This window comes from Helicoverpa zea, chromosome 8 (genome assembly GCF_022581195.2).
Source record: "Helicoverpa zea isolate HzStark_Cry1AcR chromosome 8, ilHelZeax1.1, whole genome shotgun sequence".
NCBI classification, from domain to species: Eukaryota; Metazoa; Arthropoda; class Insecta; order Lepidoptera; family Noctuidae; genus Helicoverpa; species Helicoverpa zea.
Window position 1 is genome coordinate 3,318,869 of NC_061459.1, and position 26,081 is coordinate 3,344,949.

At 34.5% G+C, this 26,081-nt stretch overlaps 1 protein-coding gene across 2 annotated transcripts in view; it reads right to left on the reverse strand.

The window, feature by feature from the left end:
* LOC124632484 (lachesin-like) overlaps window positions 1-26,081 on the reverse strand; it is a 105,563-nt gene that overhangs the window by 31,277 nt on the left and 48,205 nt on the right. For both annotated transcript variants that reach the window (XM_047167333.1, XM_047167332.1), the window contains exon 2: window positions 25,094-25,367. In XM_047167333.1, the coding sequence (XP_047023289.1) occupies window positions 25,094-25,172 (79 nt within the window). In that variant the 5' untranslated portion in view covers window positions 25,173-25,367. The remainder of the gene's footprint in view (window positions 1-25,093; window positions 25,368-26,081) is intronic.

The window sequence follows — 26,081 nt, forward strand, 5'->3', positions numbered from 1 at the left end:
CACAACAAGGCGCGTGCAACGACTCCTCACCGCTGAAAATTGGATCATCCACTGCGAAGATATTAAGAAAATACTACAAAATTTTTCCTCACCACGTGCCACGTGGTCATAGAAGCAGAAGTGGTAGGACGCTGGCGTTCATAGGACATCTTAAGAGTCACCATTGAAGACTCCTGACGTTTTCAGAAAAAATTTACATAGCCTGAAAACGAAGATATTCGCTAACAAAGTTGACAACTTCAGGAGCCGATACAACAAAAACTTCAGGCAGAACCCCAATTTTTTACACCGGTTCCAGCTGCGCGCTACTTCGCTGAAGACTTAGGTTATAAACTTAGATTTTTAAGACCCAAAATAGCTTAGTTTTACTACTTTTTCTGAAAATTTCACATTTTTTAAATCTTTATTCTGAAAATTTTCAAAAATATTCAGTATTTTTATCTCATTAGAAAGCCATCAAAATAACACATTTTTTACAGTTTTTTCCAGATTTTTATGTTCAACGGTTCCTGAAATATTTATTTTTTATTGATTTTTCCTAATTAATAGGAAATAAATAGTTTTAAAATTATTTTGACGACAGGACTGTGTCTGGGACAACTATTCGACATAGTTTGAGCCCGAACTCGCGCCCAATAACTTCAAAAACAACGGAATTAGCCTTGAATTATTCTATTAGCAGCTTTGACTTTACACACTGATATTGACCCCCCTATACAGAGTCAATTCAGGACATAATTTAAAGACACGGACAACATTCCCCGTTCTGATCCCACCATTCAGACATAACATTCACAGTTACGTCACAGCATGTATCGTACGCCAACGACATCTGGCGCTAGCCAAAATCCCGCCACCCCCCCTCCCTCTGCTTCAACCGCAACAGTGCAAGACGCTGCAAAGACTTTTATAAGAAGACCAAACACAAAGAGGAGATCACTCGACAATATGGACCTCTACAAAAAGCAGCAACACAACTACGCTGCCCTACCGAGTGAACAGCTCCTCCAAGAAATTATGAAGACTTTCGAGGATATACCCTCGAAAGAACATGACTACCCTCACATGAGGAAAGACATTAAGAATTTCCTGGAGGTGCAATCAGACAAGGGTATCCGAGCTATCTTCGAGCTCAGCAGACGTCTACAAAGTCTTGAAGCAGCGGCCCCTAAAACACGGACGCCTAACAAAACGCTGTCGTCCGACGGGGAAGTAAACATCTTAAATAGGTTGGGAGAGGTGGAGGCCAAATTGACCACTCGGCTAACCGAAATAGAGACCAGCCTAAAACACGGGTTCGTAGAGCTAAACGACGGCAACAACGACCGAGGCTCTGACATGATTGACAAGATCATCGATCGGATCGACGAGACTGCAATTCCCAATGGAAAATTGACCGAGGAAGTCAAAGTCATTGGGCAGAAACAGTCTCTTCTACAGGATCTGATCGGCAATATTGCCAGTGATGTCGTGGTCACCAGGGAAAAATTAGAAAAGGTCACAACAGCAAGTGGGAGCGATGACCAGCCTACCATGAGGACGTACGCAAATGTCGCGGCCAAACCAGGGCGCCGACCGGCTCTTCACTCGTTGGCGGTAACCCTCGAAGGCAATCTGGAGACTGCCGACCAGGTGCTCGCCAGAGTGAAAAAGGCGGTCGACGCCAAGGGTACTGGCCTCAAAATAAATAAAGTGCGTAAGGCCAAAAACAGCACTGTCATACTGGGCTGTGATACGGAAGAAGAACAAAACAGGATAAAAGAAAGGATAGAAAGCCGGGGAGAGGGACTAATCGTAGCGCCCATGAAGAATAAGGACCCACTCGTCGTCCTAAAAGATGTCTTTTTGGACAGTGAAGACGACGAGATGGTTAAAGCACTTTACGCGCAGAACACCGAAATCTTCATGGGCCTACCAGAAGAAGAATCTCAAATCAACATTAAGTATAAGAAAAGGACCAGAAATCCCAAAACCACGCATGTTGTGATCCAGGTCAGGCCCAAGGTATGGCAGAGAATGACGGAAGCTGGAGCCCTCTACCTAGACCTCCAGCGGGTCAGAGTGGAGGACCAGTCTCCGCTCATCCAGTGCACAAAGTGCCTAACCTTCGGTCACGGCCGAAAATTCTGCACTGAGAGTGTGGACAGATGTAGCCACTGTGGAGGCCCGCACCTGCGCGAGAAATGCGCAGATTTCGCCGCCGGAATTGAACCGCAGTGCTGCAATTGCACACACTCTAAATTGCAGAAGGCGGATCACAACGCATTTAGTGCAGAATGCCCCATCCGGAAGAAATGGGACTACCTGGCTCGAACAAACACAGCGTACCTTTGACTCCCCCACACAGCGGAACACTATACACAACAAACAACACACAAAACACAGATATAAAGGTATATAATGAATATATATTGATATATCTATAACACACACATCAACACTGAACACGCACAGAAACAACAAGCTAAGCTTAAGAAACATATACGCAACAAGAACTGGCAATAACTATATATAACATAGTATATATATATCTTATTGACAAAAGACACGGAAAACGATACAAAATGCAAAGAAACACTAATGAGTCAAAGAGAAATGAATAAAGTTACCGACCAATGCAACAAAAGCAAAAGTAAAATATATAATAGCTAACAGAAATAGAATTCATACCTAAATATTACTTAAGAAATCTCTAAGTAATTACTTCAAATAAATATTAAGAAAACACAGCTAAATCGTTGTTAAGTTTGTTAATCGCCTTTAAGTAAATTTAGACCTAACACCGTAAGAACATAACAAGCTCTGCTAGGATAGTTAAACCTAGATATTATATGAAGATAGAATTGTCACGTAGAATAAGAAACGAAAATGTAGACCTAAGAAATAAGTATAAGCATAAAGAAACACTAGCACTGTCTAAAGTAAAAATTGTTAATAGAAAAATGAAGGTAATAGTCAACCCTAGCAGTTAATTTGTAAAGCAAAAAATTATTTATAAGAGAAATTAAACTGTAACTGTTCTGTAACAATAAATTTGGAAGTAAAACATAGACTAACGTAGAATAAGGAATGTAAAGCACATTAAAATGTAAACGAATATGAGAGAGTATGTAAACGATGAAACTGTAACAATAAAACCACAATTGTGTCAATAAATACTACCCCGAAAAATAAAACAATACATAGGAAGAGTAGCGGGAGTCCCACCCGGCTAAGAAAGAAAGATGATGAATGAAAGAAAGATACAGTATGAGGCATGTAAGTGCGAGAGGCATACAAGTGAGAACTGGAATGAATGAGAAACATAGATAAATAAGGTCCCGTTGAGCCCATGAACGGGGAAAAGCACAAAAAAAAAAAAAAAAAAAAAAAAAAAAAAAAAAAAAAAAAAAAAAAAAAAAAAAAAACTATGACCTCTTTTATAAAGTAACTAGCTATACCTCTCGGATCTTGCTGCGTCCTAAGAAAACTACTCCTAGCACTCGAATAAAAGCAGCCCTCTGTCTCTTTCCTCTCAGGTCTTAGCTAGACGGTGAAAGCTCTGTGTCCCCACATAGTTCCTACGGAATCGATTCGGTGGTTTTAGCGTGAAAGCATAACCGACAGACAGACAGTCACTTTTGCATATAACGAGTAAGGATTAAATTAAGTGATTTCGTTAATCCCATGTAACGTTTTTGTGTAAAAAACATTTTTGATATAAAATACTGCGAACAAAACAACATAAAACGAATCATAGAATCGTAATTAATTCGTATAATCAATGGCCAGCATTTTAATTACATTTACCACAAACAGTAAAGTAGTTCACGGATTTACCAAGGGGATTACGTTTGTTTTGGAACATAACGTGCCTATGGTAATAAAATTTTACGGATTCGATAATTGTTAATGCAGTTTTAAGCTCCAATAAAATTTCGCGTAATGACGGATTAACGTTTTAACTGTGTTTAGTTATTTCAATGAATTTTGTTTTGCAAACATTTTTCATACAATAGTGCTTTTATGAATTAATTTTACATTTGGTAATAAAACATCATAAGTATATTATGATTTTAATTAAAATATGATGAGTCAACCAACCCTTTTAACGTGTTTTTATTCAAGCACACAAGATTAAAACTCCAACTTTGCACTCAAAGAGTAATGATAAAAGCATTTCGCATTAACATAAAATTATTATTCATGGCTTTCCCAAAATATGTTCATGCGTATAGGAAACAGGCAAAGTTATATTAACTTCAAGAAGTTAGATTACCGGTTATCCGAACGTGTGGTGTTTGATTTATTTTTATTCTGTGACCTCTTGTGTTTATCTGTGCGAACTGTCATGGTGACAGATTTTTTAGATAAAGCTGACAGATTGGAATGTAATATTGTTAAAGATTTAGATGAAATAGACTCTTTGTCTCCCTCTTGGCTGCCCACCCAAGATATACCTACAAATAACAGTCGAGACGGATTTTAACCCTTCCGAAATTCGGAGAAACAAGTCAATGGATGGGCAGCCATCCAAGAATCGACCGTAGAATGTATTGCCTACAGCAGAAGGAACTTTGACCGATCAACCCTTTATTGAGGTGAAGAAGGTACATATCAATCACAGGTTTCCCATGAATTGGTCGTGATTCCAAATGTTGTAGCAAATATTAAGATTTTACCTCTTATTTCCCAACTAAGAAATACCAAGAAAACGAGGTACTCGAAGATTTCCTATTACGTAACAAGTAGCAAAGTTACAAAATAATCCCGTTACACAATTTACCTTCTTAGTTCCTTTATAACTAGGAAAATCATTATCAAGAGACGGTTCTGTTGCTCCAAGATAATCTAAAAATGAAAAAGTAGACAGTCTAAATAATAGAGGTACAGGCTGAGCGATATTTCTTACTTACGTCTAGCCTTGGGACATGAATTTCTAAGGCCTTTGTTGTATTACTTGGATGGAGATTATACACTTTATTTAACCTTTATAGGCTAGATGCTTTCCTGGTAATTCTGTGCGGAATAAGCTGCCTATTGTTAAAGTAATATTTTAACTAGAATGCATTTAAAAACTGCACTATTGAAATTCTACGTAAATCCTGCGGCAATCATTAAATACAGCCAGCATTTTTTTAACTATACCTTTGAAAAAAATATTAAACTAAAAACCTCCACCATTAAACTAGCTAAAAATATCAGAACCGAACGGTATTCAATAAAATTATGGACAAATCGAGCCTATACATTTGATTGGATGAATAAAAATGTTCAAAGGATTTTTCTGCATGGGACTTAAAATTGTGTTGACTCTTGCATTAAACCATTCGTTTTGAATTTGTTAGGATTGCTTTGCTGCCCTTATTGAATTATTAGACGAGGGTGAAGGGAGTTCGTTGAATTTAAATCACTTTGATCTTTTTTTCCGTGTTGCCGGATCGACTTTTATACGCTTAATTTTACACTGATACAGGCTTTTTACCTGTAATTTTTGTTTGAGTTAAGCAAAATAAATGTTTTGTGAAACGAGTCGTTAAAAGGTGTAACATTTTTACTATTATGGAGCTATAGAGAACAAATTGACTAGCGGGATGTACCTTTTTTTTTTTGTTGTCGCTGGGCTAAAAATGCTATTACGCATCCCCTTCCCGTCGGGGGACGGGAGAGGGCTATGTGAGACTCCCCGGTAAAGACGTTCCCGGTATACCCACTAAAAAGGCCCAGCGGCACTCCGACCTCGCCTGAGTGGAGGGGGTCTGGGAATCTATGGCATCCAGTCCTCCACCGGCGATAGCGGGATGTACCTACCTATAACAATATGCATATGTTTAAATTATCGTTAGTAATTCATATTTTGGATTGTCTATAATGTCTAGGTTGTCTTGATGTCAAATTAAATTGGTACTTGAAGAAATGAAAAATTATGTACTGCACAATTTTATTGTTCTATATCTATCCATTTCTCTAAAAGTGCTCGTTACAACAAACTTTGAACAAATTAGTTTTGTTCAAAAATTACGGTAACATTAGCTTGTTTGATAACATATTCAAATAACTTGAGGCCGAAACTCAATTACCTCTTATAATCCGACCCCACTCAGTTACGGATAACAACTATTAGGGTCTAGTTTGCTTATTTCTATAATTGTGCTTGTATAGTTATGTACCTCATAATGTGGTTTATTTTATTTACTTTCTTTTTTGTACAAGTTTTATAAAATAATAGGAGTCAGCCGTAATATATAGATAAAGATTCTATTCGATAGATTTTCCAATGGCAGAAGCGATATCTTATACCACCTATAATATTATTTTTTTTTTTACTTCCAGACAACATACTAGGCCGGAAGATTATGAAGAATTATTGCAACCCTGGTACATAAACAGCTTAAGAAGAACTTAGCGAGTTTTAGTCAGTAATAGTTTGACACTTCCTCACACTGCAACCACAGTGGGTATCCCACTGATATCCCATTTGATTATTTCCCATTAATAACCACTATTTGCTCAGTGGTAGTCGGATAAAATAAGATAAAAAAGTGCCTATACCAAGTTCCATTACTTTTATTTCCAAAAGTTCTATACAATTTCTAAAAGTAACATTACACTAGAAATACGAGAAAAGGTACTAAAATATCAACGAAATTCAATACAAAATTGATCAGTGAAATGAAAATAAAGCTGTCTCCGTCCAATGATGATTTATTTACGGCAATTTCTCGCTCCGAACGCTCTTCGCTTTTGATAGACATGTGCTGTAAAATCCATTACTTTACTAGTGTAGAAAATTTTATATATTTGCCCTGTATTTGAGTTTTCTGTTGCTGTTTTGAAATTATTTTTGTCTTTTTTGTACTGACATGTTTAGTTAGTTTCAAAATTGAAAATGAAGTAACATTGTGTTATGATGAAATTACGTCAAGTACGTGAAAACTTTTAGTCGGCCGATTGTTTGTATAGGCTCATAAATCAGTATGGAGATGGATGGTATAAATGTACACACATTTCAAAAATCTGATATTAAGCCGGTATCAGACCAACTGAAAACTTTGATTGGAATCAATATTTTCTTTAAAATAATTGTCAACGGATACTCTAATAAAATAAATTATTCAATAAAACAACTACAAACTATCATCTTGATAAACTAACAAACCCACAAACTAACATTTTAATTAAAACCAAGTCAATACGAACTAATTAAACTTGGAATAGCCAAGTCTGACTACAGTTAGAAACTCTATGGTACAGTTCAAAAATATTGACAGATCAAACGAACGTAATGATAGGTCACCTGTCTGTGCTTGTGTTTGTTCGCCGCCATTATGTCAACAACAATGTGAAGTATACACGTACCTAATTGGAAAACTTTGTCTTAACTTAGTAAGTAGGTTAATAGAATAAAAACAGTTAGTAATGCGAACTAATTTTATGGGACTCACATGTTGTTCTAATTAATTTTTTTTTTTTGGATTGGCACAGGCAAGATTCGAAACGATTCTCCAAACACTTGATTCTACAAAACCTTCTTCTAAGTCTGAAAATATGATGCTGTGAAAACCAAGATGCTGGAAACCACATGAAAATCGGTTCATCCACATGAAATAATCGAGCACAAACGTAGGTACATACGGGATCAACTTCATGAAAACCTTCTTATTTTGAAGTCAATTAACAACAAAGTATAGACGTCATGTCTGTCTTATTACCAAACAATAACTATGCTATAATGTGAATGTATTTATTTCTTGCATAAGTAGGAAACTCTTTTACGAACTCAGTTTAAGTGCGAACACTGCGCAAATAAAGGTACAAGTAAACTGTACCACTTTGTCGGGACTCTAATAGGGTTTGCCTTCGGTATTATGACTATCATTCTGTGATTTGGTGGACATTTCTCGTAAAAGTTTTCCTTTGTAATGATCTTTTGGCAGGAAACATTTTAAATATCACATTTTTTCACTAACAAAATTACAAAATATTTTCAATATCTTTGCGCTAAAATAAAATCTTGGTGAAAACTTATGTTATATTCAGGTTTATCAGAGCCAAGTTAAAGTTGAAAAAGTTACAAAACTGAAATCCGTAAAAAACAAATAATAATAGATCAAGCTTATTAAAATATAAACAAATGGAAATTAACTATGGTGAATTTAAACGTAAGCTCGGCTTAATCACACTATTATTTTCAAAGCTTTAATAAATTCTACAAAACGACTTATCCTACTCACGCCCTTAACTATGGTGCACCTACTTCGGCCTAGTTCCTATGTTTATCTTCAATAAATGAACGTAACTATACGAGTTTACTTTTGATCGCTGAACGGTTTTTTTATTAGATTTTTTAATGTTTACTTCATACTGCTACAGTAGTGCACTGCAGACTTTTAGTCGGCCGACAGTTTGTTTGGACTACCAATACAGTACGAAGATGAATGGTAGTCTACCGGGGCTGCGGGATTGTTCGAAAGAGTTACCGCAGCCTTGGTACATATAAGGCCTACGACGGAACACGACGGTTTTTAGGCAGTAAGAGTCTGACACTCCCTCGCCGCTGCTAACCCACAGCGGGATTGGTCATTTGATGATTTTTTGACGTCGTTAAAAAAAAAGATGAATGGTAGTGCGCACATTACAAAGATCAGGTATTCAGCCGGCATCAGACCGACTAAAAACTTTGATGGGAAATAAAATATTCGTATTTTTTTACTGAGCATCGGGTCAAGTGTCGGCCGACTGTTTAATCTGCAGTGTGTTTAGTATAGGTTAGGTAAACAAAATTAATTGTACTGATGGCTTTATTTAAGTAATACTATTTTAAATTGTGATTCCTTAGTTTGTGTTTGTTGTAGTCGACATGCAACTGTTCTGAATGGATATTAGATTGTTCCACGAAATTATTTGATGTTTACATTTCGATAAACTTGTCGTTTTTGTTGAAAACTGCTTATGTCTCTGTTGTATTTGAGTTTTAATACTATTTTCAAGCTTTATAAAAGCCAAAAAATATAAAAAATAGGAAAACAATGAAAAAGCCGTTTCTTTTTCATTGTTTTTTAACCGACTTCCCAAAAAGGAGGAGGTTATCAATTCGGCCGGTATGTTTTTTTTTTTTTTTTTTTCTATGTATGTACATCGATTACTCCGAGGTTTATAGACCGATTTACGTGATTCTTTTTTTGTTCGACTCGGAATAGCTGCCAGTTGGTCCCATAGTCATCAGATCAGGATCTGATGATGGACACCCTGAGAAATCGAGGGCAACCTTCGAAAGTTGTAGGCATGCATAGGGTAAAAACTTGACACTCAGGTGTACGCCTAAAAGCACTATTCAACTGTGAAGATTTGGAGCTGATCTGATGATGGAAACCAGAGAGGGTCGAGGGAACTCGACAACTGAATATGTAAACTACCTCGTGTTTGGGCTTAAATTATTTGTATTGACAAGACCTTTGCAACAGTGAAGGTTTGGAGCTGACCTGATGATGGAGACCAGAGAAAGTAAGTCGAGGGAACTCGACAACTGAATATGTAAAATACCTCGTATTTGGACTTATATTCTTTGTATTGATGAGAACTTCTCACTTGTATGGATAGTGACAACTATTCGTATCACTGAAAAGCTTTAAATAAAAAACTTTTTTACAAAAAAATTAAACCGACTTCCCAAAACACTAAAAAGCGAAAAAAAATCTATTTTTAGGTGCATCGGCCTAGAAGTCGGTGGCAAAATTAACTTAGTAACATCCATTAGACACCGACTTCTAGGCCGATGCACCTAAAAATAGTTTTTTTTTTCGCTTTTTAGTGTTTTGGGAAGTCGGTTTAATTTTCTATTTTCCATTTAAACCTTCTTAAGAAAAGGTCAACAGCTCAGTTCATGTTATAAATAAAATAGCATGTTTACTAACGTATGAGGAAAAACTATGAACTATGGGAAAAAGCAATTTGGGCCAATAAATAAATTGTATACAAATATTGCGTTTCGTTTTTATTAAGCATGCACGATTGCACGCACGCATGAAACTATTGGTTTTTTCATATAGATTAGAAAACAGGTTAGTTGCCTAGCCTTTTTCTCAACTATGTTGTGGTCGGCTTTCAGTCTGACCAGATGTAGCTGAGTAAAATCATCGGCACGTATCTTGAGCGCTGACCTTCACCTGCGCAGAAGTAATTTATAGGGTCCCTTTTGTGGTAAGAAGTGAGGCACGGGGGCGTTGCAAAGCGGTGATTGGCCCGCAGCGCATCGCATCATAGCCGTCACTCGGGATTGGTTCTTTGCTAATAAATACTTCTGCGCAGATGAAGGTCAGCGCTCAAGATTCGTGCCGATAACTATACCAGTGTTTTACGTTTTAAGTAGCGACTGCTTATCTGACCTCCTCAAACCGGGCAGGGTATCTGTAGCTATATGCTAGATATATTTTTATACGAACCCAGTATAGATGAAATTCTATAATAAAAAATACAGAACATTTTTTGACACATCTTAGGCCCATTTTTACCGACAACATAAACGTCCCTTTTTTCTTTAAACAACTGTTTACTTTGAAAATTGAACATGAACATTCATAGTACCAAACAGTTGTTGTAAGAAAACTGAAGTTAATATTATTGGTGGACATGTACCTTCTTAGATGTTTCTTAGCACGTAGACAGCATCCCTGTCAAGCAATTGTAAAATCGAGACAGAGATACTCATATCTTACCCAAGACACGTACTCTTCAAATTACATTTACACTCTTTAGTCTGCAGAAAAGAGCGAGTATTTTTGCACTTTCCAACGTACAACGTAAAAGGCACCTGCAATATGCATAGTTACACCAAAATGCGGTGTGATGTCAGAGAAGGCAAGTTTATTTTTAAATTGCCACTGTTAGTTTATGGTTAAAAAGCACCTTTTTGCTTCTGACGTGACTTTTTGCACACCTTCTGTTTTCCAAAAAAAAGGGTATTTTATTCAAATACATTTAGGAAAAAACATTATGACCATAACCAAAATATATAAGGACTGTAATTTATTTTCTGATAATAAGTTTAGTACTTTTTCTAGATCATTTATCTAACGTAAGCATTTTGTTAGTAAGGCAGATAAACAATAAATTATTTGTCTTTCAGAACACCCATTTGGCAACAATCATCATTAATAATTTGAGGAAAATATCTTCCTTAACTTTTTACTATTTATTTACTGTAGCATAGCAACTTTGAAGCTATATTTTTCAAAAGAAGTTGTAACTTTCCTGACCTCCTTTCATTAAATTCTCTTGCACTACTAAGGTTCAGCAAATCGTATGAAGCTTCGATATTCAAAGTGTTCGACGGGGCAACACGCAGAGATTGCATGTGCAGTAACCGCCTCCTTTTACATGATTAGCTAATTAAAATGGTAATACCACACCTTGGGGCTGCAAGATTTATACCTTGACTTCTTGAATAGAATTCAAACCTAGTTCTAGTCGTAAGAGAACATTTTTCGTTATAATTGAGGCTTACGCACGAGTGAAATCAACTGACTATCGTATTTGAAAATTGCGTACCTTAAAAGTGTACTTGTAGTATGTTGGTGAAAAATTAAAATCCTTCAATCTAAAAAACCAAACATACAGTGTACCTATTTACTAGTAGTTAGTTTACTAGTTTAATGGAGTTTATCATCCAGCGACATATATGGCCTTACTACAAAAACTTTAACCACTGTTTTACACTTGTCTAAAAAAAATGTGGCTCCAAAATGAACCATATGTCAACGTCATAATTTGACATTTTTTTAGACAAGTCTTAAACTGACGTTAAAAAGTTTTTGTGGTAAGACGGTTATTGTTTAATTAATATGGGTTCTTTTCTATGCATGTATGGTATGTAGTGAAATCTCTTTCACAGAGTTTGCAGTCAAAAATATTTTTGGTGGTTTTATACATTCTTATTCACTTACGTCAGGTTCACGTTAAGTAACAATATTTTCACCTATATTTTTATGGTGAAAAAAATACAAAAACTTACACATTTCCACAATCAGGTAATCGTTGAATTGCGTGCGGTTATTGGGTCATATTTTGGTTTGACCTTAATTATATTTATTGAGCTACATATGCTGTAACGCTAACCGTTAAATTAAGCATTTCTGTTTTGGAAAAAATAATACAGATTTTCTCAAGGTGTTACTTACGGCAAGCACTAATGGCCTTACTACAAAAACTTTAACCACTGTTTTACACTTGTCTAAAAAAAATGTGGCTCCAAAATGAACCATATGTCAACGTCATAATTTGACATTTTTTTAGACAAGTCTTAAACTGACGTTAAAAAGTTTTTGTGGTAAGACGGAAAATGTTCAAGATTAAAAATACTTATGTTTTCTGTAACGTAAAAGTACTATGTGCTGTAAGTTCTAAAGGTATATTTATTGCATAACCTTAGCATAATTGTAGGTAAACTACAGCTTAATATTTTGAATAATTGTGATTAACCTTAACGACTTTTTTACTACAATATTACATTAAAATTGACAAGAGCAAAGAAAACTAGTTTTTTTATTTATTCATAAAATATTTGACCTTTTGTTCCGCACTATTGAATAAAGGTCGGATCTCAAAAAAGACAAAGAGATCAGTCTCAAGGGATACAGCCCTAATCAACCGTTGGCAGGGGATTAATGATGGTTGTATGATATAATATAATTAGTTCACGTGTGAATTCTCCTCACTATCCCATGGGGATTTTTTGTGAGAGTTTGGAAATTGATAGTTGAAAAATATTTTTTAATTTCCAAGCTATGGAGCAAATAAATCTATTGGTTTTTTTCAAATACCCAAAATTTCATATTTTCGATGCGTTTTGCACATCTTTAGGTTTTGTACAGTCAACTTCAGGTCAGTGGTAACAGTTTTATAGGAAAATCGTACTTATTACTATTGAGTTAAAGTGCATAACAGTTACCACTGATGTGCAGTCTACCGTACCATGGACAGAGCAGCGCCAAAGTGCCACAGTTACATGCAATCTCGATGATGTCTAGTAAAACCTGCTTACTCACTGAAAATAAAATTCTCAATAAAATTTGAAGAGCCATTAAAAAAATCCTGTGTTTAAAGCAATTTAATTCTAGAACAATTTTGAAGCACTTTAAAACATTAATGTTAAAACAACGCGGACAATAATTTTGAGTTATTATTCCGTAATTTGAAAAGTTCGGGAGTTCATTACCAGAGATGGATTTGGTTTGGGTCGTTTTGTATTGGTTCTGTTGTATTAGTTTAATGTAGTTTTGTTAATGGTCTCATTTTATTTGTACGTTTTCGAATTTATAGATTGATTGCTACAGAGAGGATTCATCGATCTCTAATACTTTTTCCCAGAATTCAAACACAAAATTTTAAATAAAAAAAGTAGGTTTACTCAAAAAACATTGAAATGTTAAAAAAAAGTACTTTCAAAAATTATTGAAATCTTTTAAACTTTAAAACTATCCCTAGATTAGACTTCATGTGAACTCATTCTTGACTCTTAAGTACCTTTTAGAGACTATTGTACTTTGTCTAAATCGTCTCCCTAGAGTCAGAATTGGGTATATCAAGTTTAAGCATAATCTGTTTTAAAGGGCATTCGTAATTATTAGATATCCTTGGATGACCTTCAGACGAAGACCAGTGACTTTTTCTCTAACAAGCCAGTCTTAAAGTTAATAATCTTAAGTATGTACCCCAGAAAGTTACATGTATATGCGAAATACTTAAGGGTAAGGTATTTGTCAAATTATTCCCGAATTGTATTCAAGTTCAGTGATGTATATATCACCTTTGTTCGATGAGGTCGTTAACCAGCTTTGAGCCAAAAAGATGTCCTCAAAAGTTATCTATTTATGATATTATGAAATATTCATTAAGTTTTTAAAGACGTAATACAATTATTTGCTGCATTTTGTTTTGTATAAATGGATTTTCACATTACTTCATTGTATTGGGTACAAAAAGAAGTTTAAATTAAAAACTTATTTTCACTCATTAATAATAAAAAAATCTTGCTATATTAAATAACAACACCTACTCGTAATACAATTTGTAAATATAATCAGCATAATTGGTGTTTTGCCCAAATGTAGACCCACTGAACTTCATTCCCGGTTTTGGCAGGCAATCATTTGAGGCCATAGAAATTCGACCACAATATGCCTGGCTATATATACCTACCTACAGTACAACTCAGATTATATTCCAATATATCTTCTATTATACTGTCCACGGACACCACAAACCAATTTCCTTATTCTGTAGCTAATAGCTTATCTTAGGAGGAATCAATTTGTCGACTACAGAATTGGCTGCGGTACAATCCGCTTGATTTATTAGGACATTCGTCTTTAACAGAATATTTCTATCGACACAATTGCTGAAACTCCTATATATTTGTCTGATCAACTGTAATTAAAATTAAAGGCATCTCATCTACATGTACGAGTGATGGGAAACTTCTGTATCTACTCTAAATCTATAATTTGTTTTGAATAAATTCTTTCTGAAAGAAAATCACATTTTCTCGAAAATAAATCAACTTATTCTTTGTCTCAATATCACACTACACAGCGAACCATTGTAAAAAACCTACGTGAGTATCTACCCTCTAAAATCTTTCACAGAGAACGTACGACAATATATCTTCTCATCGATAAAATCCCAAACAAAATTTCCTCTGATGACCTCTTCGAACAATTCTTTGAACAAAATTCTCTCGGAATATAACAAAGACGTAGATACGTAGTTTTCTTTTAATTTTTCAGACAGAGCTTACGAAGTGATCCCGGCGCTTTGAGCGCAATGCACGTGCCCGCTCCGACGAATGAGCAACTCCCTCAGGGATCCATAATCCTACCTATACTGGGGTAAAGAAGGAAAATTTTATACCCAAAGACTTTCTGAGTCCGGATTTTGGTTCCTAATATCGCTTTCGTGAAGTCCGGAGTCGATTGAAGAACTACGATTTGGGAACTTTTGGCGATCACTCGATCAGTTCCCTCGGAGACTAGGTATTGGAGGAATCGATTTGGCCTGTAAGTTTTGCTCGTAAATCAGGCTTAGAGGTAGTGCCAAGTAATGCTCATGTTTTTATTCATTACGATGTCGACTCGTTTGTTTGTAATTGTCACGTATGTATTGATTTTGTAAAGTGTTTTATATAAAGGCTCGTCTTAAATCAATCGTGATACATAATGTCGACATTAATGTAAGGTTAACTGGCTCATAATGTTTCATGCCTTTAAGCCACCCAGCTTTGAACTCTTAAATATTAAATATTATATCTTAAAAATTGCTTTGACAATATTTATTGGCACGACAATATTCTAATTATAATCTGTGGACAGAAACAGAGCATAGCTACACGTATGCACAAAAGAGAATCAATAAAAGTTAAAATTGGCTATACCGGGCCAAGCTATTACGTCAACGATTTTAGCATAAGCCGAGTTATTTTGTGGTTATACTTGACCTATATATACCGGGATTACCGCAAAAGATTGCAACATTTCTCCAATAGAATACCGGCTTCTGAGATATCAAGGGATTTGCGAGGTTTTTGAGTAAATACTATTTTGTTACGGGTTTGTACGTGGTAATTGATTGACTCTTCAACTGTTACATTCAACTGGATGTAACAGTTAACTTACTTATTGCTGATTTCAATATTCTACATTTCTTTTTGTTTTGCTTACTAAAGGTAGAATTTTGACATGAGCATTAATTTTTCATCTCTAGGCAAAGCAGAGAGATAGGTTATCGAAATCACGAACAAAAATGCAGTTTCTATATTTAAAAGCAGACTGATAGAATAATAGCGACTGTGTAAAACCTCAACCATTTTAACATTTCGTTTTTTAAATTGTATCTGTTCTATTTTAAACTATTTACGATATAAAAATATCTCTGAAAATACTTACGTATATGTATATTTCAGTGCAATAATATTACTTGTTACTGTTACACAAATAGTTCTAACACATAAACAAACAGTAACAAACATCGAAATGATAATACGCGTATCAAGTTGCCCGTGGGCGCACTAAAGGTCGCTTCAATTAGACTGAAACCGAAGTCAAAGGCGCCGTTTGAAGACGCACAAAACCTCTTCAGCGGTTCTGATTAATTGTTCAAGTGTCTACTTTATTCCCTTGATACTTTTTGTGTAGTGTGCTTTGGATATGTATGAGAAATGTTGCTGTTGTTTTTTGTGAGATTACTGAGATATTTTTTCATGAGATCATTTTTATTTTTTTCATGAGAACAAATCTGATACCTTATTGTTGTATCAGAATTCTATACTGATATTATAAAGCTGCGTATTTTTATGGCCATTTTTCTATTTACTTCACGATGTAGGCTATAGTCTATACTTACTAATATTATAAAGAGGAAAACTTTGTTTGTTTGTTTGGTTGTAATGGATAAACTCAAAAACTACTGGACCGATTTTAAATATTCTTTCACCATTAGAAAGCTATATTATCTGCAAGTAATATAGGCTATATTTTATCCCGGTGCAGGCAGTAGCTCCCACGGGACGCGGGTGAAACCGCGGGAAAACGGCCAGTAAATTATAAATTCGCAGCCATTGCAGTTTTATAAAAAGTCTTGATTTGATCACAAGTAGAGGTTATATGTACCTAAATAATTTCATATTTTATGAAAAACCTTAGGGCTTTTACCTATTTATAAAAGTGCCTATAAGGTACCTACAACTAAAATGACGGGTCTGTATCTTTATTGATTAATGGCACTTACAAAAGTACTAGAATACGTCTCAAAACTTTCAAAGTTCTCTTAACTTCTCTAAACCTGAAATTGTCATTTAAACATTTTGTATAACTTATACTACAGTACAGCCCACGCTCATTTGTTAACAACTTCTAATTCAGACTCCTATTTCTAGCATTTAGTGAGTACAAAACAAAACGTTTAATCTCGCAGCATTCATTTACTTCCTAGTTACCCTTCTATTGGGATTTAAACAAAGGAAAGGACTAAACAATCGCACATTACCAGCTGTAATGAAGTTTGAAATGCACGACAGTCCCAAAATGAATATTTAAGAAATGAACAAAACATTTCGTTTGTTAACCACAAACTAAAACGTAGTAACTACTTACATCTAGGAGCATTTAACATACTGGAAATGCCATTACGGTCCCTTCCCGTTTGCCAAAGGTACGCCATGTATGAAGTTTCTTGCAGCTTCGTCTCCATGAGACCAACTTTTTGACGTTTCGAAGGGCTTTCATAGGTCTAATTGAAATAAAAAACATACTTCGACTTTGAGATCATCCGCATCTCTCATACTCGTAGGTATACATGTCTGTGTCAAGTTTATATGTTTGTGTTTGACAACTTTCTCTTGTTCATGCATAAAGATGTTACCGAAAGCGTTGCATCGTACGTAAATTGACAGACATTTTAGCAAACATTTGTGCTCATGGCGACTCCAGTATGTTAAATGCTCTATGACTTACCCCACTAAAACAATTATAGTCTTTGTTTTGTTACACTTAACATACGAAAACAGTTTGCTTAAAGTGAGGGGTACATTACAATATGGCCGCCGCGTCTGAATATGTAATTATTTAAACAATTTTATACAAAGACTGAAAAACTAATTGTGGTACGGTTGCAATTATGTTTTTGAGTATTGTTCTAGCTAATTCCGTATGTAAAAGACATGTTCGTTGTGAAAACTTTAGATGGAAGATTTTGCATGGTTTATTAAATCCTGTATTTTCATAACAAATTATTTTCAGCAACAAAGATACGAAATTAGCTTTGATACAGATAGGTAACATAGTTTCTTTACGAATGCAGTAATAATAACAAGTCGTAATTTTCTCTTCCTTAATATTTTTTTTAAATATTTTATAAAAATATTTTTGAAGCTTTATTTTTGAAGGTGCCTTATCCTATTACCTATTTAAATAGTGAAATAAACTTTACCTCATATTACTACATAAGGTTATTATGTTAGGACAACCTGAGCCCACGTACACACCATTAAGAGCGGGTTTTATTAAAGGCATGCATAATTAGCAACAGCTTGTTACCCGCCTGGACACTATAAATTATCTTTTAAGTTTACTGAGATAATGTTTTGATCGTATCAAGGTATGTAGTTTATATATTTAAAGAGTCATCATCTCCCGAGCCTTTTTCACAACTGTGTTGGGGTCGGTTTTGGGAGCTTTAAAGAGTACTGCCCCATTAAACACATACAATATTTAAAATAACTTAAAATGACTTAAATGATGGTCTTATGCATGTGACAATTAAGGCGTGCATAACACTGGCAATCCATTGGCTCGGAGTTAACATACAATATATGATTACACAAAAATGAAAACAATGCTTATTTTTGAATATACCTAAGTAACAAGTGATCATAAGTGATCAATGTATGTATGTATTCATGAGATAAAATGTAGATACTTGAATTGTTTATATCTATGTATAATATAGTAAGGTTATTCATGATAAATAGAACAATTTATAAAGCCTCGAAAAAAAGGTAGGTACAGTATGCAAGTATTACCACTATAATAACCCAAATGCTCTAAAACATTAAGCCTATTTTTATAACTAAAAGCCTACGTGTTTAATAAAAAAGCATTTTCAATGACAAAATGACAAAATGTTTCAATAAAAACATTCCAGATTTTTTTTACTCGTCATGATTTATCGTTTATTATCACAAAAAGTTTTTATTTTCTAAAATAAAAACACACACCTTTTTGTAAGTCTAGACTCTAAATGCTGCAATAAGTTGATTAATACTAATGGGTTTCAAATTTTGAAAAATATTTTCTATACCTAAGTACTGCAGCTTTATTTACTTTTAAATGAATGCGCATTTACACTTTTTTCAACATTACAAAGTACTTGAATCCAAGAACAACTATATATTTTTTTTAAACATGTAGATAGCATTCTTTCCATAGACACTCAAATCACAATAAAAGTTGTTCAATCACTGCAGGCATTTTATTTTATTTAACTGTTATCCAATGTCTGGACTCCTCAAAATATTTGTTATCTTTTTTTTTATTTAATGATAATCATCTAAGACAAGAAACAAAAGAGATCCGACCAAAGCAAAAATATTTCAAGACCTCATAACCAATTCCGTATGCGAGACGCAAAAACTTCATATTCATGCAAAACAATAAAAATGTTTATGGTTTTGTTTGAAAACATTGTTTATTTATAAGTTAATATGTCAACTGCACCCGTCCTACCCTCGGAAGGCGATGCGGTCGAATAACGTGATATTTTATTCACAACTTTCTGTTCGTTCTTCGTTTCGCGAACTTCGCGCCTCGAGAATACATACAAATGTCAGAGGGAACTTCAAGATACTTTTGTTACTTTAAAGTACCATACTGCAGACTAAACTGTCGGCCGACAGTTGACATATTTTTTTTGTTTGAAAAATTATCTTGATTACAATGCTCACAGTCGGTCTGATATCGTCTAAACACCGGCCCTTTGTAATGTGCGTACTATTATTCATCTTCATACTGATTTATGAGTCCAAACAAACTATCAGCCGACAGTTTGCAATATGCTCTTACAGTTACATAATGCACGGAAAATCATTCGATATTTTTGTTTTAAATTATTTAATTTGTATTTTTTTAATTTATTTAATTATTTAATTACTATTTAATTAAATATATTATTTAATTTAATAGGTGATGTATGTGGCTTGGAGCTGCTGGTCGTTTCAGGTAAAATGAGACTAAGTGCTGCCGTAAAACCGAAAGTTTTAATTAACGTACTTTATAATGAATGCTGAATAAATTCGTAAACTTTACTGCCACAATTCTGTGACTCACTTTTTAATTGAAACCTAAGTTTTCAGCAATAAAATTATTGTCACGCAAACAATTTACTATTAGTAAATTTTGGCTTTTTAATAATAAGTTATTTTTTATTATGATTGTAGAATTTTTGGGTATGAAAATATTCCATATCATGATTGTTCTCATAAATAGCTCACTCAGAATATTTCGAACCAACCTTTTATAAGAAATGACAAATCACTCTCAGTGTAAGTTTTTTATAGTTTAAAACAAAAAATATTTTTTGAAGATAATGTCTTCGTTTTTAGGTGCCATCTAATAATTCGTGTGACAAATGTTTTCGTTTTTGAAACACTTAGATTAATGGGAGTGACTTAAAGCCGCATGAGTTCAAAATTCTATCTAAGTTGTACAATTATGCCTATAACCTAGCTTTAAGTCTATTATCTTAGACTTAATTTCAAGTTGAGAACTCCGAAATGTACGTGCTCATGATCACTAATTGCACTAAAATATCCACTGTATAGTACTGCCGCGATCTAAGAGTTAATATTTCGGTATAAATGAAATAGTATTATGAAAATATATTAAACCTTTTTTAATGCTAAAGACGTACTTTCTAAGTATATCTTAAACACCAATGGCTGATAAAAAGGTGAAGGAAAACATCTTGAGGAAACCTGGACTATATAGTCTGAAATCATCAACCCGCATTGAGCAAGCGTGGTGATTAATACTCTATCCTTCTCCGTGTGAGAGGAGGCCGCAGCCCAGCAGTGGGACGATAAAAAGGCTGTGACAGATCAGTATTTTTATGTAATTTGTTTTATTTAATAACTGTTCTCTGAAAGCTACTCATGTTGAATAACAAATATAAATCGTTATTGTTGCAACTTGCAAGCGATTTTCAACCTTGTTCTTTACTCTATAAGCGCTATTATTTGATAAACGAAGATTTTATGCAATATAAGCTCTGCCTGCAGTTACAAACTCTTTTCCCGGTTTCGGGCGTGACTTAATTATGAATAACGTTCGTTTGTGAGATTGTTTTTTAAAGAAAATAATTGAATTTTGGTTATTAAGAGGTTTATAAATAAAAGACACGTAGTAATTGTGCTGTTATGTTTTAGGCACTATTTAAACTAAAAGGCTCTATGCTGTAAGCACGAAATACTTATGTACAGATAATGAAAATAACTGAGGCATAATTTTTGGCGATATCAAAATTTTACGGGAAAACAAGGCTAGAGTTATTTTTCTAAAGGTAAACATGTGGCTGTTATATTAGAATTATAGCAATGCATTATTTTAGAACCAATTGGAGGCTTGATTGTGTGGAATTAAATCAATCTTAAACCTTCCTCATCACGTTGTGGAGGAAATCAATTTTGTTCTACTATAGTCGCAAATGTAACATTGGCGATTTCTTGTTGTTACATGCTGTTACTGTTACTGTTACAGCCTTTTTGTCGTCCCACTGCTGGGCACTGGCCTCCTCTCACACGGAGAAGGATGGAGCATGAACCACCACGCTTGCTCAATGCGGGTTGGTGATTTCAGACTTAATAGTCCAGGTTTCCTCAAGATGTTTTCCTTCACCTTTATATCAGCCATTGGCGTCTAAGATATACTTAGGAAGTACATACAAACTTAGAAAAGTCGCATTGGTACTTGCCTGACCTGGAATCGAACCCACGCCCTCATACTCGAGAGGTTGGTTTTATACTCACTAGGCCACCACGACTAACTGTTGTTACATAACCTACACGCAAAAAATATCTCCCAATCTCGATTTTACTAAAGTAATACCAGTAATACCTCCTTTTACGATATATCATATTCAGCTTACGTCATAAAAAATAACGTCAGCTGCTAACCACAAGCTGTAAAAGTTTCAGATGACTCAGGCACGACTTTTTTTCTGTCATAAAAATAATCTTTCACCAATTTGCTAGATTCGGTGAGGGGTAAATTAATGATGAAAGCGATGGAGTAGAAACTTATTATTTGTTGTAGACCTTTTGACCTTTAATATGTAGTTAGGTACCACAATTGAGGACGTCCAATTAAGTACTACAAGGCTTTTGAAAAATCATGAACCTAATAAAAGTACAGGTACTTTATTTTTTGTGCCTTTTATGGAACATAATTTGGTGTTTGTTTGCCTCGTTTGCCATAATCTGTACTTGACTTCTAAACCAGGGTTCAATGTTAACAATAAGGCGATGCCCAAACAAAAACTCACATTCGTATTCATTATCGTAAGTACACAATATTTCATAAATTCTGACAAGTTTGAAGAATTTTACTCATAATAAATTCTTCATAGGCCTCTCCAAGTGCACGCCACTGAGATCGATTTTCAGCTTCTCGCATCCAGCTCCTGCCAGCCGTCTTGCGCACTTGGAGAGGCCCATGTCCAGCAGTGGACTGCGATAGGCTGATGATGATGATGATGATGATCAAATTCTTCATGTTTCTTCGATGTTCTTGGTGGCTTTCGTATCTTCGTTTCTTCTTCTGTTGAAAGTAGATGGGTTCGTGTGTACACTTTGAAAAAGTCCAAGATAGGAACTTCGGACTTTTCCAAAGTGTACGCCTGAACACCACCTTTAAGTCTTCTGGGAACTTCTATATTGATTGTCTTCTGTTTTCTGTCAGGCTTCTTTTATAAAATAATAGTAAACTATTTTACAAAAAATACAAACCGACTTTACAAAACGCTTAAAGGCACAAAATAAAACTCTTCACATGGCTCTAGATGTCCATGAAGACCTAAACTAGTGCTGCCTTTAAGAAACTTTCTAGGAAATGTCAACCTTATGTACTTTAAAATTAGAATAAGTTTCGTATTAAAAGATACTAGACTTATGTCTTTCCTGAAAATTCCTTTAAATGTCTATTTATCTCTGTCTTATTTATATATCTATCCTTGTCATTTCGTGCATGACGTCATTGGCGTGTGTTTTGTTTTGATTTAAACATTTGTTTACTCTTTCTCACGTTATCTGTCTGTCCCTTTCATTTCGTGAGTGACGTCATTGGCGTGTGTTTTGTTTCGTATCTAAAAGTAGTGTTTGAAATTCGAATGCCTGCTTGAATGTTCTTATAGTAATGATATGTTCAACACAGGGTCAACGACATGTCTTGTAGGTATATGAATTTAAAAGTTCGAATTGTTTTTATTTTTATTGATAAATCTCTTCCGTTTTACTTATATTTTTAAATTTTCTAAAAAGAAAAATATTCACCAGTAGCCCAATCAACTTCATGTTTTAAACGAATAAACTTACAATACCAGGAACGGCAACAAAATTCATTTTTTACAGTGTTGCCATCCGAAATCCAATATCAAACTATTTATTTATCCAATAACGGCCATACCTGCGAGAGTAGTTTTGAAACGTTCGGTGCAAAATCCGTACAAAACTACTATTGTCTCGGTTAGGTAAATTTGTTAGTAAAACTTGGAACTTGATGCGGCCTCACCAAATTTCGGGTTGAAACCACTATAATTGGGTTCTGCAACAATTTCGCGATGGCGGTCGGAGTTCGTGGATGTGGGATTGCGAAATCCCATATTCGAAGCTTTATTGTTTGGTTCGAATGATCATTGGAACGTTTTAATAAAACAGATTACGTAATCCCACGTAGTTACGGTAGTTAGTTTACGGGTATATGGCGCGGTGTTGCGCGAAGCGGGAGCGAGTAGCGTGCTCGGTCTTGTAAACAAATGGATAATTAAGCCAAGTTGGTTAATGGTTTTGATCACGTAAGCACTAAACTTTAATATGGGAATGATGATGCAGTAAAGGTAAGCCTGCTTATAAGAAATTATGTGATTTCGGTAATCGACTTTTGGGTAAGCAATCGTTTTATTCGGTCGAAATTTCAAACAAAAAACTTGCCTTTAGGATTGAAAAACATTGCAATATTGATTAGATTTTCAGGGCACTAATCTATTTCAAGTCTTCTTAATTAAACATGTTACCGAAACTTACATTTTTATTTAAATTGCTATATTCTTTTCAACCATTTCAATTCCTAAAGCTAGAAAGCATTTACACGAATTTTTAAGCTGCGAAAAAACTTGATTGAAATACTTACTGTTTTCAGATCGCATATTTCAATTGAAAAACGAGCTGGTTTATTGCAATACGGAGTTAAATTTATTTTCATTCAGTTAACAATTAATCTTTAATAAGGCTCAGTGTGTCGGTAAGTTTATTACAATTACTGTTCATTTAATATTCATTGGCGTAGAGAATGCTTTGGGATCTTTTGATTCAATGTTTGAACTTGTTTTTCGTGTTTGAATAGTTTAGTGGTGGTTAATATTTTAGGGATATTCTGTGTAGTTGTAGTTAGGTTATAGTTTGCCAGTTACGATAGATGAAAGACATCGTGAAATCATTTGTATTGGTGGAATTATTAAAGTGGAAGTATGTAGATATAGTAGATACATTTTATTGTGTGTGGCATTTAATTGTATGAGTATTTCATTTTTCATTTGTTTATTCTTTACAAGTATTTGTGATTTTAATGTAAACACAAAGTGTGGATAAACAAAACATCAAACACGATAGCACATAATAGCTTATCCCACAAAGAATTTGAGCCGAAACCTTTAATATACTTACATATAAAAAAGAAAAAATAGTGCAAAAATACACAAAGAACAGAGACATAACAAAATATATTTTAATACAAAAATATTTTCTCCCAAAACGTTCTTGAAACTGCACCTTCAATCCCGAAAATGTTTAACCGCGACTTCAAAAGAATTTGACGCTCTGCTTACCACGAAGGATAAAAGATACAAAGTAGTATGTTTGGCAAGAACATGACATCGCTTTTGTTCGCCATGACAACGGTTGGACATATGCGGGCGTTCCCGGATATAAACGCGGGGGCTTAAATACTCATATCCCGATGTTTTGATCTTTGGTTTATTCGTACATTAAAGAATTGGACTGATTTTTGCTGTGATTTTATTATGGTATTTGAAGTCTGTTTTCCCCAGATAAAAATTTTTGGTAACACTATATTTTTGTATATTATTTACTTAAAGTTAACCTCAAATAGCCTAGTTTATTGAAGCCGAAATATTGTGGCGAACAGAAAAAACTTCCTGGAAAAAATATCCGCAGTATTTCACAATAGAAATTGTTCACCATAGGAAATTAATCCAGTCGAACAGTAAACAAAGCCTGTAGAGTAATCCCTCTGAAAATATTTCCGATCAAATTCTCAAAACTAGGAACTAGACTCACCGTATTCGGGACATATGATGCAAAAAGCCACAGCTAGGAAAAAGCCGATCACTTCGCCACAAAATCCTTTGAAGGCCATTTTTCTCCTTTTTGTTTAACCAACGCTGGCTTTTACCGACATCTTCACTCTTTCTATTTTTCACAATTTCTCACTAAAAACCCTTCGGCACACTCATCGTTCTTTGTATAACATCCGACTTTTTAATCGTCATTGTTCTTCCAAGAGAATTTGTCTTGTGATGTTTTATTTCGACGAGTATCGTTGTGGTTACATCTGCGAAAGAAAGAGATTCCGTTAAATATATTTTTTATTGTTTCATATTTTTTGTTTCACATTTAAAAAAATGCTTGCTGGCATTGTGGTTAGGCCAACGTTTTCATAGGAAAATATAATTGGCCTCGAGCTACAGAGCTTTTGCATATTTCTTCTTTAGTCTAATTTAATTAGTGTAGATCTGAACTCATAACAAACTGTAAAACTAAATTCATCCTATGTGCAAAATATATGGAAACAGTAATACGGCAAAAGTCCTCACTTCCCAGGAACTTACTTCTCATTTCCTTTGAACCACGTGATTATGAAAGAAGGAGTACTTGTATAAAATTTCTTGGAAGCTAATTACGTTAAAGTACAGCAACCCATTTCCGAGGGAATGTGTAAGACTTCATAAGCAAGCAAGGGTTGGCCAAGTTATTCTAAGACGTGATTCTAATAACAGTTTCTACCCACATACTCCCCAAGTTATGTGTTAACGTTTACTTTAAATACCTTGTTATAATTTCCAAGTTAAGTTACTTCGTCGTTTTCTTTATACTCCATTTTATAGCATGTTTTATTATTCAAACTGAAGTTCGAAGAGGTGGTGGCAGTTTACTGAAAATTATCTTAGGAAAAATCTTTCACGTATCGCCATTTATCAGTAATATACCACACCAATTTAAAAATGTTTGTGTATAAATAAAATGACTTTGCTGTGTTAAATGTCTA